Source organism: Hirundo rustica, chromosome 4 (genome assembly GCF_015227805.2).
Source record: "Hirundo rustica isolate bHirRus1 chromosome 4, bHirRus1.pri.v3, whole genome shotgun sequence".
NCBI classification, from domain to species: domain Eukaryota; kingdom Metazoa; phylum Chordata; class Aves; order Passeriformes; family Hirundinidae; genus Hirundo; species Hirundo rustica.
Genome location: NC_053453.1, coordinates 2,221,390 through 2,235,717, shown reverse-complemented (window position 1 = coordinate 2,235,717; position 14,328 = coordinate 2,221,390). Strand labels below are relative to the sequence as shown.

Below are 14,328 nucleotides of genomic sequence, written 5' to 3'. Positions count from 1 at the left end.
TGAAGCCACCGTGGTGAGTGGGGGGAAATGATACTTTGAGTTTTAGCTCTCATGTTTTTCAGATTCTGTGCTGCCCAGGTGCAGCTCTGAGCTCACATTCAGTGTCACTCAGCTCTCTGCAGAGGGCAGGGAGACAAAACAAATCCTTTCCGTCCTGGAGATCAAGGACAATTTTCAGGCCCAAAAGCACAAACAATGGTGGGCTGAAGGGAGGAACAAGAAGGATGGGACCTCACAACCTGAAACTGTAATTGGACAATTAACCCAAATATGCAAATAGACCAAAACTTATAAAAGTGTGAGACCTCATAACCACTTGTCCATTTTGTGACCATTTTGGGTCCACCTTGGGCGTAGCCCTGGCCAGGCTCTTGTCCTGCCCAGGGTGTATCCTAAAAGCCTTTCAATAAATATCTACTTTATTCTCTAGCTCTGTCCAGTCTCTGTTCCAGGTCAGCCTTCCCAAGGCATCAGTGGCCTCACATCCCCAGAGTGCCTGAGGCTTCCCCTGACCCTGCAGAACTCAGCCATGACCTTCCCATCACCAACCCAACCCCAAGTCAGGAGAGCAAACCAAGGAAAGGGAATCCCCCCCCCCATCTTCTAGCAGATCCGTGACTTACATCCGTGATCTTGGGGTTGGTGCACTTGCCCTTGGTGCTGGACAGCTCCAGCCACTGGCTGTCCTGGGCTGGGCAGTGCTGCTTCAGCGTGCACTGGTTCTGCCCCTGGCACCAGCCACACTCGAAGTCGGGGTCGGCTTTCAGGCAGAGTCCGCAGCTGTCCCGCATGGCCCCGCACTTGTACAGATGAACTGCAGGGACAGCAAAAACAAAAACGCCTGAGACACACAGAGAGCACAGGAGAGTGCGGGATGGCAGTGGGAGAAAGAGGGGAAACTGTTCCTGGCTGCTCACACCAGAGGCAGGATGGAAACTCTCCAGGGGGGTGAGAAATTGCAGGGGGAAGCATGGACATCCCTCTTGAAATAAAGTTGTTAGCTCATTCTTTGTCAAAGGGGCTTTTGGAAGCTGAGAGCAGAAGGGAGGATGCTGCTGTCAGTATGGTGAGGGACTACAAGCAGGAGGTTGGAGGAAATGAAGCTTGGGCAGTGATTTGGCCTCAGTCCCTTCCTTTTTCACAGACTGAATGTCATAAAGTGTCACCAACAACCAGCCTCAGACTCAGCACTTCAGCCTAAAAGAATTTTCTAGACCTGGCCAACCCACAGCTTAAACTTGGGTGTGAAACTCCACAGAAATTTATGCTAAGATGATTCCGCTCAGGTATCCCACTTAACAGAAATCCCGAAAGATAACACACAAAGTAAAAGTAAAAAGTAAATACACAATGGTTCATTTTAGGCTGATTCCATGGATCCACAACCAGTCTTTACCCCTTCTTCTGCTCCATAAACTCAGTCTGCTTCCCACTTTGAAACAGAGTTGCTTCCACTCTGATGCAGGCATCAGTGATTAATGTTTAGCTCCATTTTGGGCTGTTAAGTGATTAGAAGCACTCTGAGCTTTTTCCAATAAAGCCTAAAAATACTGGAGTCCTCCTACGAAATGAAATCATGTTATTTATCCTTATTTTTCAGGTGCAGAAACGGGCCTGGCTTGCACAGGGGACCGATAGCAGAATTCTCCTCCTGGAAGATGAAGGTGACAGAATCAAGGCTCTCAGACTTCTTCTTTTTTCCCCTTCATTTGTGGGAATGTGGGGAGATTTTCACTCTGCGCTTTTGTTTTGCTGTGTCCACAGATGACTAAAGTGGTTTTTATCTTTATACACAATCCCAGAGCTCGAAGGCGCTGGAAATATTTGTGCTGAAAAGCTCTGCCTCTCCATACCTTCCCCCTAGAAGTCAGCAAGTATTGGCCAATGCAAGAAAAACTCAGAAACTCTTTATTCCTCCAGGCTGGGTGCAAGTACCCAAAAGTACCCCAAAAAACCTGCAAAACATCCGTAAAGCACAGCATTTTCCAGAGCTCGTGGGATACACCTCTTTCCTCAGTCTTCTGTCGGATTTCCTCAGATTTGCTGAGTTATTCTGCTTGAGGTGCTACCAGTGGGTATCTCTGTAGCTAACTCAGTAGGTTTGGGCCAGTTTAGCATTCCAGCCTCCCAGCCCAGCCCATGGTGATGCTGGATGTCAAAGCAGCAGCATCTTGGTCACCTCTGTGTTCCCACGAGAGTGTGGTATTGTTTCCATGTGGTATCTCTACAGGCACATGTCTAAACTCTCCTCCTGACCAAAAACATGATGAAAATATCCAAATTACTCATCTGCGATAGCCACCAGCCAGTGCTGCTTCCCAGATTTTTTCCTAGTCATTATTTGCAACATTTTGGCATGGAATAACCCAAGAAAGGCCTGTGCTAGAGATGACTGAGTTAATCCCCTGGTCTGTTTCATGTTACTGGCACACACAGTCCTAAAATATGATCATCATGATTATGAGATTTACTTTGCTCCCACGTCACCTAGGGATAGCTCAATGTGGCCCAAGAAAAGGATTTACATTTTTGGTGTGGATTATGTTGTGGCAGGGATGCTCATTCTATGGTAGCACCAAACTAATCAGGACTGGGACAAGTGTCAAAATTCTGACCTCCAACCCACGCTGTTAAATGTTCTCAAAGCCTGTGGCACTGTTTGGGCCCATGGAAATCAGCAGGAAACGCCTTGTCACAGCTTGGAGAAAAGGAGACAACTTCAGAGTAGAGGCAGGGTGGCAGTTTCAACACAGGCTGTGCCTGAATGCCAGGGCTGGGCAGGAATCTCCAGCTTGTTGTGTTTGCTGAGTGGATTCAACCCTCAAAAGCCACAGTTTTGGCCTTTTGGTGCCAGAACTGCCATTCAGAGGGGGAGAAGGGAAGTTTGCGTTGTGCCTTGGGGAGAAGGGTTGCCTTCTGTGTTGCTCTCTAGGTTCAACGTGGTGTTGGGTGGGAACCTCACCCACCTTCCCTTCATGCCTTATGTTTAAGCTTTCCTGTTTTTCAGATTCTGTGCTGCCCAGGGGTGCAACTCTGAGCTCACATTCAGTGTCACTCAGCTCTCTTCACAGAGTAGGGAGACAAAACAAATCCTTTTCCTGCTGGAGACTACAGACAACTTTCAGGCCCAAAAGCACAAACAACGATGGCTGAAGGGAGGAACAAGAAGGATGGGACCTCACAACCTGAAGCTGGAATTGGGCAATTAAACCCCAACATGCAAATGGACCAAAACTTATAAAAGTGTGAGACCTCGTGACCGCTCAACCATTTTGTGACCATTTTGGGTCCACCTTGGGTGTAGCCCTGGCCAGGCTCTTGTCCTGCCCAAGGTGTACCCTAAAGACCTTTCAATAAATATCTACTTTATTCTTTTAGCTCTGTCTAGTCTCTGTTCCAGGTCAGCCTTCCCAAGGCATCACCCTCAGCTCGAGGGTGGGTGTGGGACGGTGTGACAGCACTGTGGGAGCACCTGATGGGGACAGATGGAGTGGGAGAGGCTGTGGGAAGTGTCCATGACAAGGTAAAGAGAGGGAGGGAGGGAGAAATTTCTGAGAGGTGATGATGTGAGAAGAAGAGAATCTGCAGGTGTGAGCTGCAAACGCAGGGCAGCCGAGGGGAGGGGGAGGTTCCAGGGTGGAAAGACAAGAAGGAAGAAGAAGAAGAAGATGTGAATGGAACATCCATCTCCAGGAACATCCAGCCTGCCTCAGGGTCGTGGCTGGATGCGCAGCCCCTTCTGAGAGAGGCACATCAAACCCGTGCCATCGGTGGTGGTTAAACACAGGTGTTTTTCAGATCCATTTTTATCGTTTTCATTTTATTTTGCTCAGAATTCTCCCACTGGAGAGCTGCAGCCTTTCTGCTCCCCCTCTGCCTTCCCCTGCTCATTACTAAATTGCCTCTGAGCAGAGAGCCCGCTCTCCCGGCGTGTTAACTTGAAGAGCATCACTGCAGGAGAAATAAAGAGGGGGAGAAAAATCTGGAGAAGGAGGGGCGTGAAAACCAGACACGAGGATGTGGGGAGAAGCGGGAGGCAGGGACGATGAAGGGAGAGGGAGAGCAGCACAAGTGGGAGGGAGAGTCGCATTTCTCAGGTGGAATGAGAGAGTTGGAGGGCTGGGGGGAGGCATACAAAGCACTCAAAAAATTGGTAATTTGCAGAGTGCAGAGAACAAGTGTGCAGCAGCCAGCACGGGGAGACGGTGGCGGCTTTGTTAAGTGTAGGGAGCGAGGGCCCGTTGCTAAGGTTACCGCTTCCAAGGACAAGTTGAAATAACTCTTTACCTTTGTTCTGTGCTGGGTTGTCAATGTTGAAATTCCCGTTCCACACGACTGTCAGCTCCACTGGCAGGCTGTTAATCTCCATCCCTTCGTACGAGTACTAGAATTGGGAGAGGAAAAACAAACCAAATTTAAAAAAAACAAAAACAAACCCAAACCCAGACTTTAGAGAGTGCCTGGAGGTGGGGAGGGGATGGGATGAGGCAAGAGGTGGTGCTGAACACGGAGAACAAGAGAAGTGGATCTGTCACTCACCTTCCTCACCAGCAGCACCTGCCAGAATGCCACGGGACGCTCCCAAAGCTGCGGATCTCCAACCACGCCCCTCACAAAAGCCCATGTACCCATTAGATGAACGCTCAAGGAATCCCAGACTGGGGCTGGAAGGGACCTGAAATCTCATCCAGTTCCACCTCCTGCCATGTCAGGGACACCTTGCACCATCCCAGGGTGCTCCATGCTCCATCCAGCCTGGCCTTGGACACTGCTAGGGCTCCAGGGGCAGCCACAGCTTCTTTGGGCAACCAGAGCCTCACAGCCAAGAATTCCTTCCTAATATCTGATCTGAACCTTTCTTCAACTTAAAGCCACTCCCTCTTGTCCTATCACTCAGAAAAACATTCCTTGATGTAAGTGTGTTTGCACGTGATGGGCCTTAACTCTGAAATCCATTTTTTGGGTGCTGAGAACAGCTTTGAAAAGAATTTTTTTCAAGTTGTGTGCAACTTTAAGGTGTAAATTACACATTCTGGGTCTCCCATCCAGCTGAGCCTCTTCTGTGTATTCCATAGGTGCTGAGTGTGTAGGTGAGGCTATTTACACTTGGAATGTCTTGAAGAACTCTTAGAAGCTGAGTGAGGTCTCAGAATCAGGGAAACCCCTCGAAAAAGGGGCCAGTGTGTAATTATAGACCTGTCAGCCTAACTTGACTTCCCAGAAAGAAAGTACATCAAATTATTAAACAATCAATTTATAAGCACCTGCGAGATGATAAGGTGATAAAAATCAGCCAGCACAGATTTGTCAAGAACAAATTGTGTCAACCCAATCTAATTTCCTTTTTGACAGGCTTAATGACTTTGTGGATAAAGGGGAGGCAGCAGATGTGATTTATCCTGATTTCAGGAGAGTGTTTGCTACTATCCTACAGCAGATCCCCATAAACAAACCAGGGAAATATGACCTAAGGAAGGCCAACATAAGGTTTATGCAAAAACCATTAAACAGAAAAAAAAAAAACCAAACCAAAATCAGATAATTCCATGTCAAGCTGGGAGGATGTTTCAAAAGGAATATTGTCCTGTGTCTGACATTAGTCAGTATTTTCACTACTGACTTGGATGATTTCATGACTCTGTTCTGGAAGGGATGTAAGAACCTCCAACAGCAGGGTTAAGAATTCAAAACAAACTTGACAAACTGTAGAAGTGGGCCAAAATCAACCAAATGAAATTCAATGCTGGCAAATGGGGACTATTTTTCAGTAGGAGGAATTGATGCAAACAACTCTGAAATTGGAGTGGCTGGGCAGTGCTGCAGGAGAGAGTCTGGGGACTGCTGGAGATCATGAACAGACTGTAAATCAACGATGCCACATTGCTGCCAAAACCCAAACAGTTCTCATCTGGGGACGGAGCAGATAGAGTTTGTTACATGTGTAAACCCCAGGAGGCAATCACTTTTCCCTACTCAGAACCAGAAAAGCTTCAGCTGTAGCAAGGAGTATCCAGTTTCCAGCAAATACATCCTAAAGGACTGCAAAAAACTTCTTAGAGAGTTGGGCAGATTTAAACAAACGCTTGTCAGGGGCAGTCAAGGTACACAGAGGTGACCCCAGTGAAGGAAATGGAAGGTGCTCTCTGGAGGCCCTCTCCACGTGGTGCTGAGTGCTCTTTTTCACCGAGATTTTGATTTATCTCAAGCCGGTTCACCCAGGGTTCACCCTGCTGCCCGTCAGGTCCCACTGCCCACCTCCATCAGCAGCTTCCACCCAACACTTCGCCAAAAGGCAAAAAGCCCCACAGTGGGAGAGGGGATCATTGATTAAAGGACAGAAGGGGACAAGAAAGAAGGGGAGAAACATTTTGTGTCTGTGCTACTATTGCTGACCACAGTGCACATAAGGATTTACCCTCCCAAGAGCAGGGATCTCCCACTGAGCTGGGATCCACAGCAGGACAAAGTCCCACTTTGAAAAGAAAATATTTTCATCACCACAAGGTTAAATATAACTCAGCAAGCTGGTCTGGCTGGGCCAAAAAAAGTCACTAAAGAATCCCCCATCCCTTAAAATCCCATTGTGGTCATCCACAGAGATACCAAAGCTCTGAGCTTTACAGGTGGGTTTTCCTGTATCCATTAATTGCCGTATAATTGCAGAGTAAATGGTAACTGGTGATTTCTGTCCATTACAGCAGAGTGGGAGCTGCTTGCACAGCAATTCCTCTTTGCACAGACTAAACACAATTAGCCATTAATCTGCAAAATGCTGTGATTATGATCCAGTTGTAGGGGATTTACGGGTGTTTGTGGTTTCCATGGACGTAAAGAGCAGCCCAGGTGGGGCAGGTCCTTTGCAGCAGACCCACCAGTCTCATTCAGGATTTGCATTTTTGGGTGTCACTGCCAGCAAGATTCAAGATGATGCAGAGTTGTCTGGACTCACAGCATTGGCTGTTTCCAGCTCTTCAGAGCTGGGAGCAAGGAGTGGGAAGGAAAATGCCTGAAGAGTGGTGGATAATAAAATTTCTGCCACTCAGGAGCACCTGCTTTGGAAAACACTGATTGGGAATGGAAAATGGTCCAGCAGCAGGAGCTCAGCTGGGATTTTAGATCTTATCTGTCTGCAGCACCAGGGGCAAACACACATTAGACTTTTTAACCCAGCAGGCTTGATCCAGACCTGGAAAGGGATGGGAAGGGATAAATCCCATGGAAGAGCACCGAGGATGAAGCCAGCTGGGATGAGGATGCCCACACTGCCCATGCCCGGCCCCATCCGATGCTGCACAGCAGCAAAACAGAGCAATTTGCAAAGGATCAGTGAGGAAATGCTCCGTCCTCCTCAGACCACAGGAGCTGCTCACTCATTGCGACCCCTCTTCAAAGCCCACTGAACTCAAGAGGAGTCTTTGAAAAGGACTCGCTCAGCCGTGACAATAAGATGGAAATGTGTTTCAGGGGAGAAGAAGAAAGGCCTGGAGCATTGATCTCCACAAGAGCAGAGCTTCCTGGACACTCCTGAGAAGTGTTCATATCATCAGGGCTTATCTCTCCACCTTTTCCTCCACAACTGCCTCCAACAAAGGCAAAACATCCCAGGAGATGTAAATCTGACCCCTAAATCTGACCAATCTGGATTGTAATCACAATAATCTCATCAAAACAGAAAATTATGGGCAATTTGGGGACCTGACTGAGAAGGAAAGGCTGTGCTGCCTGGAACACAGACTGGCTCTCCTCGGGAAATGCCAAAAAAGCTGCTAGAAGGAGCTGTTGCAATTCACAGGAACAATGTTTGGAACTCACAAGTATCCTTTTTTTTTTTTTTTTTTCCCTTTTAAACTCTCCAGTAGTATCAGACACTCCTGCAGTTTGTGCAAATCCGTATCCATGCCTGACCACTTGCAGCATCCTGCCTTTGGTAATTTGGCTTGAGCACACCCAGGTTGATAAATCCAGAGTGGTTCCATGGTATTCACCCTTTGTACCTCAAACATGTCCAGTAGTGGGGAAACTTCTGCAAAATTTTAGCAGAATTTTAGTGCTGGTCTTTGGTTTTCTCTGACACCACTTCTGTGATTAGAGCTCAAATCCAGGGATCAATTCTTGTACTGGCTCTGCCATCAACACCTTGCACGATCCTGTGGAAATCATTTAAACTGCATCAATTTTCCAGCCATAAAAAGGCAGAAAACGTCTTGCTCACTGTCATTCTGTTTGCTTGGATCCTTTGCTTCCCGGAGCTGGGACTGAATTTTTATAACTGTGTACCAAGCCAACAGAGTCCACGTGGTTATTGGGGTTTCTCTTTCATTTAAATGTAGATAAATAATAATTAGAGAAGTGGATGCACAAGGGTGACATTCCCTGTGGAAGGTTTGGAACTAGATGATCCTGAAGACCCCTCCCAAACCATTCCCTGATTCTACAACTCACAGCCCTGTGCTTCTCTTTTTGGCCACCCACCACTGTGTTTTCCCATGATTTCTGTGAACAGCTCCTCATTTTTTTTTTTTTTTCCCTCAGCTCTGCTTTTTATTGGATTTTTTCTTTATCACTCCCTTCACTGCGAGCCACACCACAGAGTCAAATGCCGCCGAGATCTCTTGCTAAAGTGCAATGATGTGACAAATAGAACAGACCTGCTCTCCTGTCCCTGAGCCACACAGCGCTTCCAGCTGCACCACCACAGCCCTCACAGCACACAGAGCTGTGAAGGATTCCAGACAAAACCATTCTTGTTTTCCCTGAGAAATGTTAGGAATTTTGCTGATGGGAAGCAGGGTGTGCCAAGGCCAGGGGTGGGCAGGAACAGAGCAAGGACGTGGGACCATCTCCTGGGGCAGGTAATGGCACTGATCGTTGCATGCTCAGGTGGGTCTGCCCTCCCCATCTTCCTCTTCCTCACACCAAAGGCTGATAATTTTGGGCTGATTGCAAGTGCTGGGGCTCCCACTGCTTCCCACTGTGAAGATTGCACTCTGCCCTCATACATCCAGCAATTTCAGCCACTCCTGCTGACATTTTTACTTACTTTTTTATATGTCTCCTTAGCTCCCCTGCTTCCCATCCCCTCCCATGGCTCCGTGTCCAGGCTGTTGGCAGAGCTATCACAAGTGCAATAAGGGATGGCAGGAAGGGTCCCTCCGAGTGATAATTGCGTGCCTTGGGTGGTGTGACAGAGGACAAAGCCCAGAGCTGAGAGTCTCAAACCACTTGACAAGAGCAGTAATTGTCCCGAATGGAGCTGCCTGTGGTGACTTATTGCTGTTATCAAATGAAATATCTCTGGGAAAGGCAGGGAGAGAGGCAGATCTGGCTCCTGACTGGGCTGCACACCCAGGGACCATCAGTGCTGGATGTGACATTACTGACAGACAGACTGGTCACGCCTGGGTGTCCTTAGAGCATCTTTAACTGAAGTTGGAGCCACTTAGAAAAGGTGCTTAAGCTGCCTCTGATCCCTGGTGTAAATCTCAAGGGAGCAGGAAATGCAGAGCAAAAGTTGAGGCTCTTTTCTTGATTCTATCCCATGTGAAAGTAGGAAAAAAAAATCCCGAGTTTTGCAAAAGTTTTTCTGCGAGAGGCAAATTTGTGCTCCTGGGTGCCTCGTGTGAGATGGGAGGGGGCAGATCTTGAGGCTCCTGGTGGAAAAAGAGGCAGGATTGATTGCTGAGTCTAGCCTGCAGCACCAAGAGGAAGATCTGCTGGCAGGACAGCATCCCTTCAGGGACACACCATCACGGCACATCCTCCCACCCTCCCCTGGACCTTCTCCAAGCCTGCAATGCAGGTGCTACGTTCAGTGCCTCCTCCAGCAACTCTGCTGAGTGAAAAAAAGCTCTGTCGGGGGGGGCTGGTTCGATCTGCAAACAGGCTCAGACAGCTCTTTCCAAAGCCAGGTGACCCCCGGAGCAGAGGCTCTTTGTGCTGCAGTGGCTCCTGCCTGAATGCTAATTCTGGCAGGAAAGGAAATAATCATGATGGAGACAGATCTCCAGCACTCCTTCCCTATTGTCTGTGTCCTCTGCCACCTGCTCAGGCAGCCAGGGCTTCTCTGCTGCCTTTTTGTATCTCTCTGAATGTTGCTTTCTTTTGTCTGGCTCTCCCTTCCACATCTCTTTCCCTCAGTGTCTGGCAAATTCCAAGCAAAAACAAAATAATATTCCTCAGGGAAAAAAATAAAAAAAAAAAAAGGGAGAAAGACCTCAAATCAGAGAGTCAAAGCTCCTTCAGAAGGAAGGAGAAGAAAAGGGGTGGAAAGGAAAGACAAGAGAAGGAAAGGGGAGGAAAGGAAGGAGAAGAGAAGCAAAGAGAAGGAAAAAGGAGGAAAGCGAGGGAGAGGGAAAGGGGAGGGCAGAGGGAGAGAAGAGGCAGAAACAGGATAGAAAAGGATTGATTTTATTCCCAGATGAGCCTCTCTCCCTGGAGAAGAAAGAGATCCACCACCAAGCACAGGACAAGCATCCTGCAGACAACTCTCAGCACTAAGGTCACGGAGCACTTTGGCACGAGCCTGGGGCTCAGCCCTGCCACTCTGCAGCTCTGGCAGAGCCTTGAATGTCCTGGCTTAGGAAAACAGACTTTAAAATGGTGCTGTCACAGCACTCAGGCAATCCTATGAGCAAATCCATCTGGGGACTCATCAAACCTCATTTCTCCAGTCTCAGGCACTGGCAACTTCTTGGAGCATGCAGGTAGTGTGGGAATAATCACCATTACCTGTCAAAACCAGTCTTTTATTGGGTTCTGCAAAGTGGGATGCTGAGGCTGGCTGAAGTTACTTTCCTGCTCAGCCCAGCAATGCTTAAAATGATCATGAGATAATTCCTTGGAATGCCTATGTGTGCCAGAGAATTTGTGTCTCCAAAGGGTCATCAAAGGTCTGTCTTGCTTGCTAAGACTCTTTGGACAGATATAATCTCAGCCCATGACCATACAATTCCCCGTTAGCTTCCACCATTTTCAAATAATACTTTGAAGAAAATGAGCATACCTCCTTAACTTCCCAGCCTGTCCGTTTTTAACCTGAAGCCTGCAAGCTCACAGATCATTAACCAGTAATGAAAACCAGGGAGAGATGGGAGGGATGGGAGGGAGGGAGGGAGACAAAAAAAAAAAAAAAAAAACAAATAAAAGAGCATCGGTTGGGAAGTTGCTTGTTTTCAACAGATGTAAAATGTGTGAACTGCCTGTAATCTTCAGCCCTGCTTAATGCAGCAGAATATGTTGTGACAAGCACTGCCCAGCGTGGAGTGGCAGAGCTGCAGTGAAGTGGCTAAAGCTTGTAATTAGCTCTTTGACTAATAAATCATCTCACAGTAGCAGCAATGAAAATGACTCAATGCATATCCCGGAGACATGAATCTCGTGGAGAAACCTCCGGAGAAGCAGAGACATCAACTGCACATGGGCACAGCTCCTGGCTGCTGGCAGGTGACTGGGTTTGTCCCCAAAAGCGACACTGCTGTGGTGACAGCACTGTCATGACTCACTCGAGTTCCTTGCAAGGAGAGTCACAGGTCCTGTGCTTCAGGTGGGGAAGTGGAGGTGGGCAGAGACAGAGAGACTCCTCAGAGGGCATGTGAGGGCTGCAGGAAGGTTTGACTCAGCCTAAGGCCGGGTGGGATGGCATCTGGAGCATCCTGATCCAGTGCAAGGTATCCCTGCCCATGCAGGGGGTTGGAACTGGATGATCTTCACGGTCCCCTTCAACCCAACCCTTCCTGGGATTGTGTGTTCTCATTCTTTTTCTGACCCGTTACATGCTGGCACGTGTCAAACTGTTTATATGGGGTTTTGTCATCAAACTTCCCCAAAATAACCTTCATTCTCATGTTGACATGGACACCTGTCTCACTGACCCCTTTTTTTGTGGTGCTGTGGGGCTATGAGCAGGCTAAGCTGATGTTATTGCCTGTGGCTCATGGCTGGGGTGCTCCAGCCCAGCCTGAGGATGGGATCCAGGGGCAGAAGCAACAAGTGAATGGTGGCACCAGCCAGTCCAAGGAGAAAAAAGGGCAGTTCAAGCTACCAGCCAGACTTTTCCTGACTGTGTTTGGAACCACAGAATCGTGAAAGCAAGATCATCAAGTCCAACCTTTGACTGAACACCCTCGTGCCCACTAAACCATATTGTGAAGTGCCACGGCTACACCTCCTTTGAACGCTTCCAGGGATGTCTACTCCACCTCTGCCTTCATCCCATTTCAATGTTTAACCACTCTTCCAGCGAAGAAACTGTTCTTAATATCCAACCTGAACCTCCCCTGGCACAGCTTGAGGCACTTTCCCTTTGTCTTACCACCGGCTGCTTGGGAGAAAAGCCAGACCCCAACCCTACCACAACCTCCAGGTGGTTCTGGAGAGCAATGAAGTCTCCCTTCAGCCTTCTTTCCCCCAGATTACACAACTCCAGCACCCTTATTTAGGCAAGAAGGGCTGTGACATGACCCCAGACCCCTTGGGGACAGCGCTGTGGGCCCGTGTGGGCCCCTTTCTCACCGAGGTGTTCTGGCACTGCACGCTGGAGCTGTTGAACCGCAAGGCTGGCACCCTCTGCTCGCTGCCCTGGATGTTCAGGATGCACTCGTAGCCCCGCTGGCCCGACTGGGGCTGGGGCAGGTTCTTGGCCTTCAGCGTGATGGGTTTGATCACCTCCACGGGCACCAGGATCTTCTCAGCCTGCAGCAGCTGGGGACAGTCCTGGGGAGAGAGCAGACAGCCCACAGAGTCAGCACATGGGTTTCCCAGCCTTGGGGAGAGTCCTGTGGTGCTTCCCGGCCTCCTCACTTCGCCTTTGCGACTCCCTGGGCCTTGGTTTGTTACAGAGCCATTCAAGCAGCGTTCCTGGGAAGGCTCAGATAAATAGGTGAGGAAGGATTGCTTTCACAGAGCATCCTTTCCTATCTCCCTGCCTTATTCCAGCCCCCAGGACCCAGGGAAGGCATCTCTGGTGCTTTTTAATACCTGCTCCGTTTGTTCAGGTAATGGAAAAGCAATCATGTTCCCTCCACAGACTTAACCCAGCCACAATGCCATGAGAAATGTGAATAAAGCAAAAATCTGAGCACAATTCCTCGCTTCCCAACAGCCAACACACCGCTGTACAAAAGGCACAGCTCCAGCAAAACCTGTTGGAACCTTTGGAGTCAGGGTTGCTAAAAAGAGTTTATTTTGGCTCAGAAGAGGGCAAAATATTCATTACAGAGATCTAGACCCAGCTGCCAAGAAACAACTGTCACAAAAGGCATGGAGGCCCCTTGGAAAAGATTTCCACTGGCTCACAAAAGGAGAAATGCCAAGTGGATGTTGTTAATGCGGTGTCTCTGCATGGGTGCCTCACACAGGTGAGCTCTGGGCACCCAAAGCTGCCTCACAGGTGGCTGCATTAAAAGCGTCATTAATTAGCACAGCTTAATTAGTTGGAGTGGCCATGCTCTGCTACTTCATAACACAGTGAGACAACTGCAAGATGTCCCTTTCATGGATTCTGGGGAGATATCAGCTCTTTAGGAAATTACTGCAGCCTTCCCCTGTCCTGCCCACAGTTAAAGCCAGGTCCAGTTGGTGCCAGCAGAGACAGGGAACTGCAGGTGTGGGCAAGAGGAAAATGGCTGATTTGGGGCAGAAAAGTAGGGAAAGGGACTGAAGGGTTCAAAAGTGGAATTTATGTCTCATTGAGAACCTGGGATGTTGTTAGAGCAGATGGTGGGAGCATCTCACTGAAGCAAATGGCTTAGGGAGATAAAGAAATGGATTAGACATGTAACATCTGTAGTTACACCAACTAGGGACAGAGTTACGAGAGACGACACTCATCACACAGAGGATGTGAGCTCATCCCTGGCCAGCGGCAGGGAGAAAATCCAGTAACCACCCAATGCATCCCTGAAGTGAAATCCAGAACCTTCCCCAGACCCAAAGAGGATCTGAGGGTCTGTCCTAAGGGGGTGCCAGACTGAGGAGTCTGAGAGAGGATTTTTCAATCTGCACTTACAGGGGGATGCTCATGGTGGAACTGAGAGCTACTGGTGGGCTTCAGCTGGCCTTGCCCAGGCTGGCACCAGAACCAGGACAGCCAAGCACAGCCACCAGAGCTGGGTAGAGCTGAACCTCCTTGGACCCAGCGGCTCCTGGCCTGAGATAATCTGGCACAAGGCCTGGCTCGATGTGTGCTGCCAAGGCTCAACAGGCCATGCCATTAACCAGGCTGGAAGGTGGAAGGGCTGGAGGTGGAAAACCCACAGGGTACTGCAATGCAGGGATGAACTTTATCAGTGCCATGCTCTGCACTCTTGGGCGTGGAGGATTGAGGAGCGA

At 48.8% G+C, this 14,328-nt stretch overlaps 1 protein-coding gene across 3 annotated transcripts in view; it reads right to left on the bottom strand.

Moving 5' to 3' along the window:
* The window catches only part of PLXNA4 (plexin A4), a 441,829-nt gene that overhangs the window by 76,489 nt on the left and 351,012 nt on the right, over positions 1-14,328 (bottom strand). For all 3 annotated transcript variants that reach the window (XM_040061861.2, XM_040061859.2, XM_040061860.2), the window contains exons 10-12: positions 12,511-12,711; positions 4,288-4,384; positions 624-814 (exon numbers count right to left, since the gene is read on the bottom strand). In XM_040061861.2, coding sequence (XP_039917795.1) covers positions 624-814; positions 4,288-4,384; positions 12,511-12,711 — 489 coding nt within the window. The remainder of the gene's footprint in view (positions 1-623; positions 815-4,287; positions 4,385-12,510; positions 12,712-14,328) is intronic.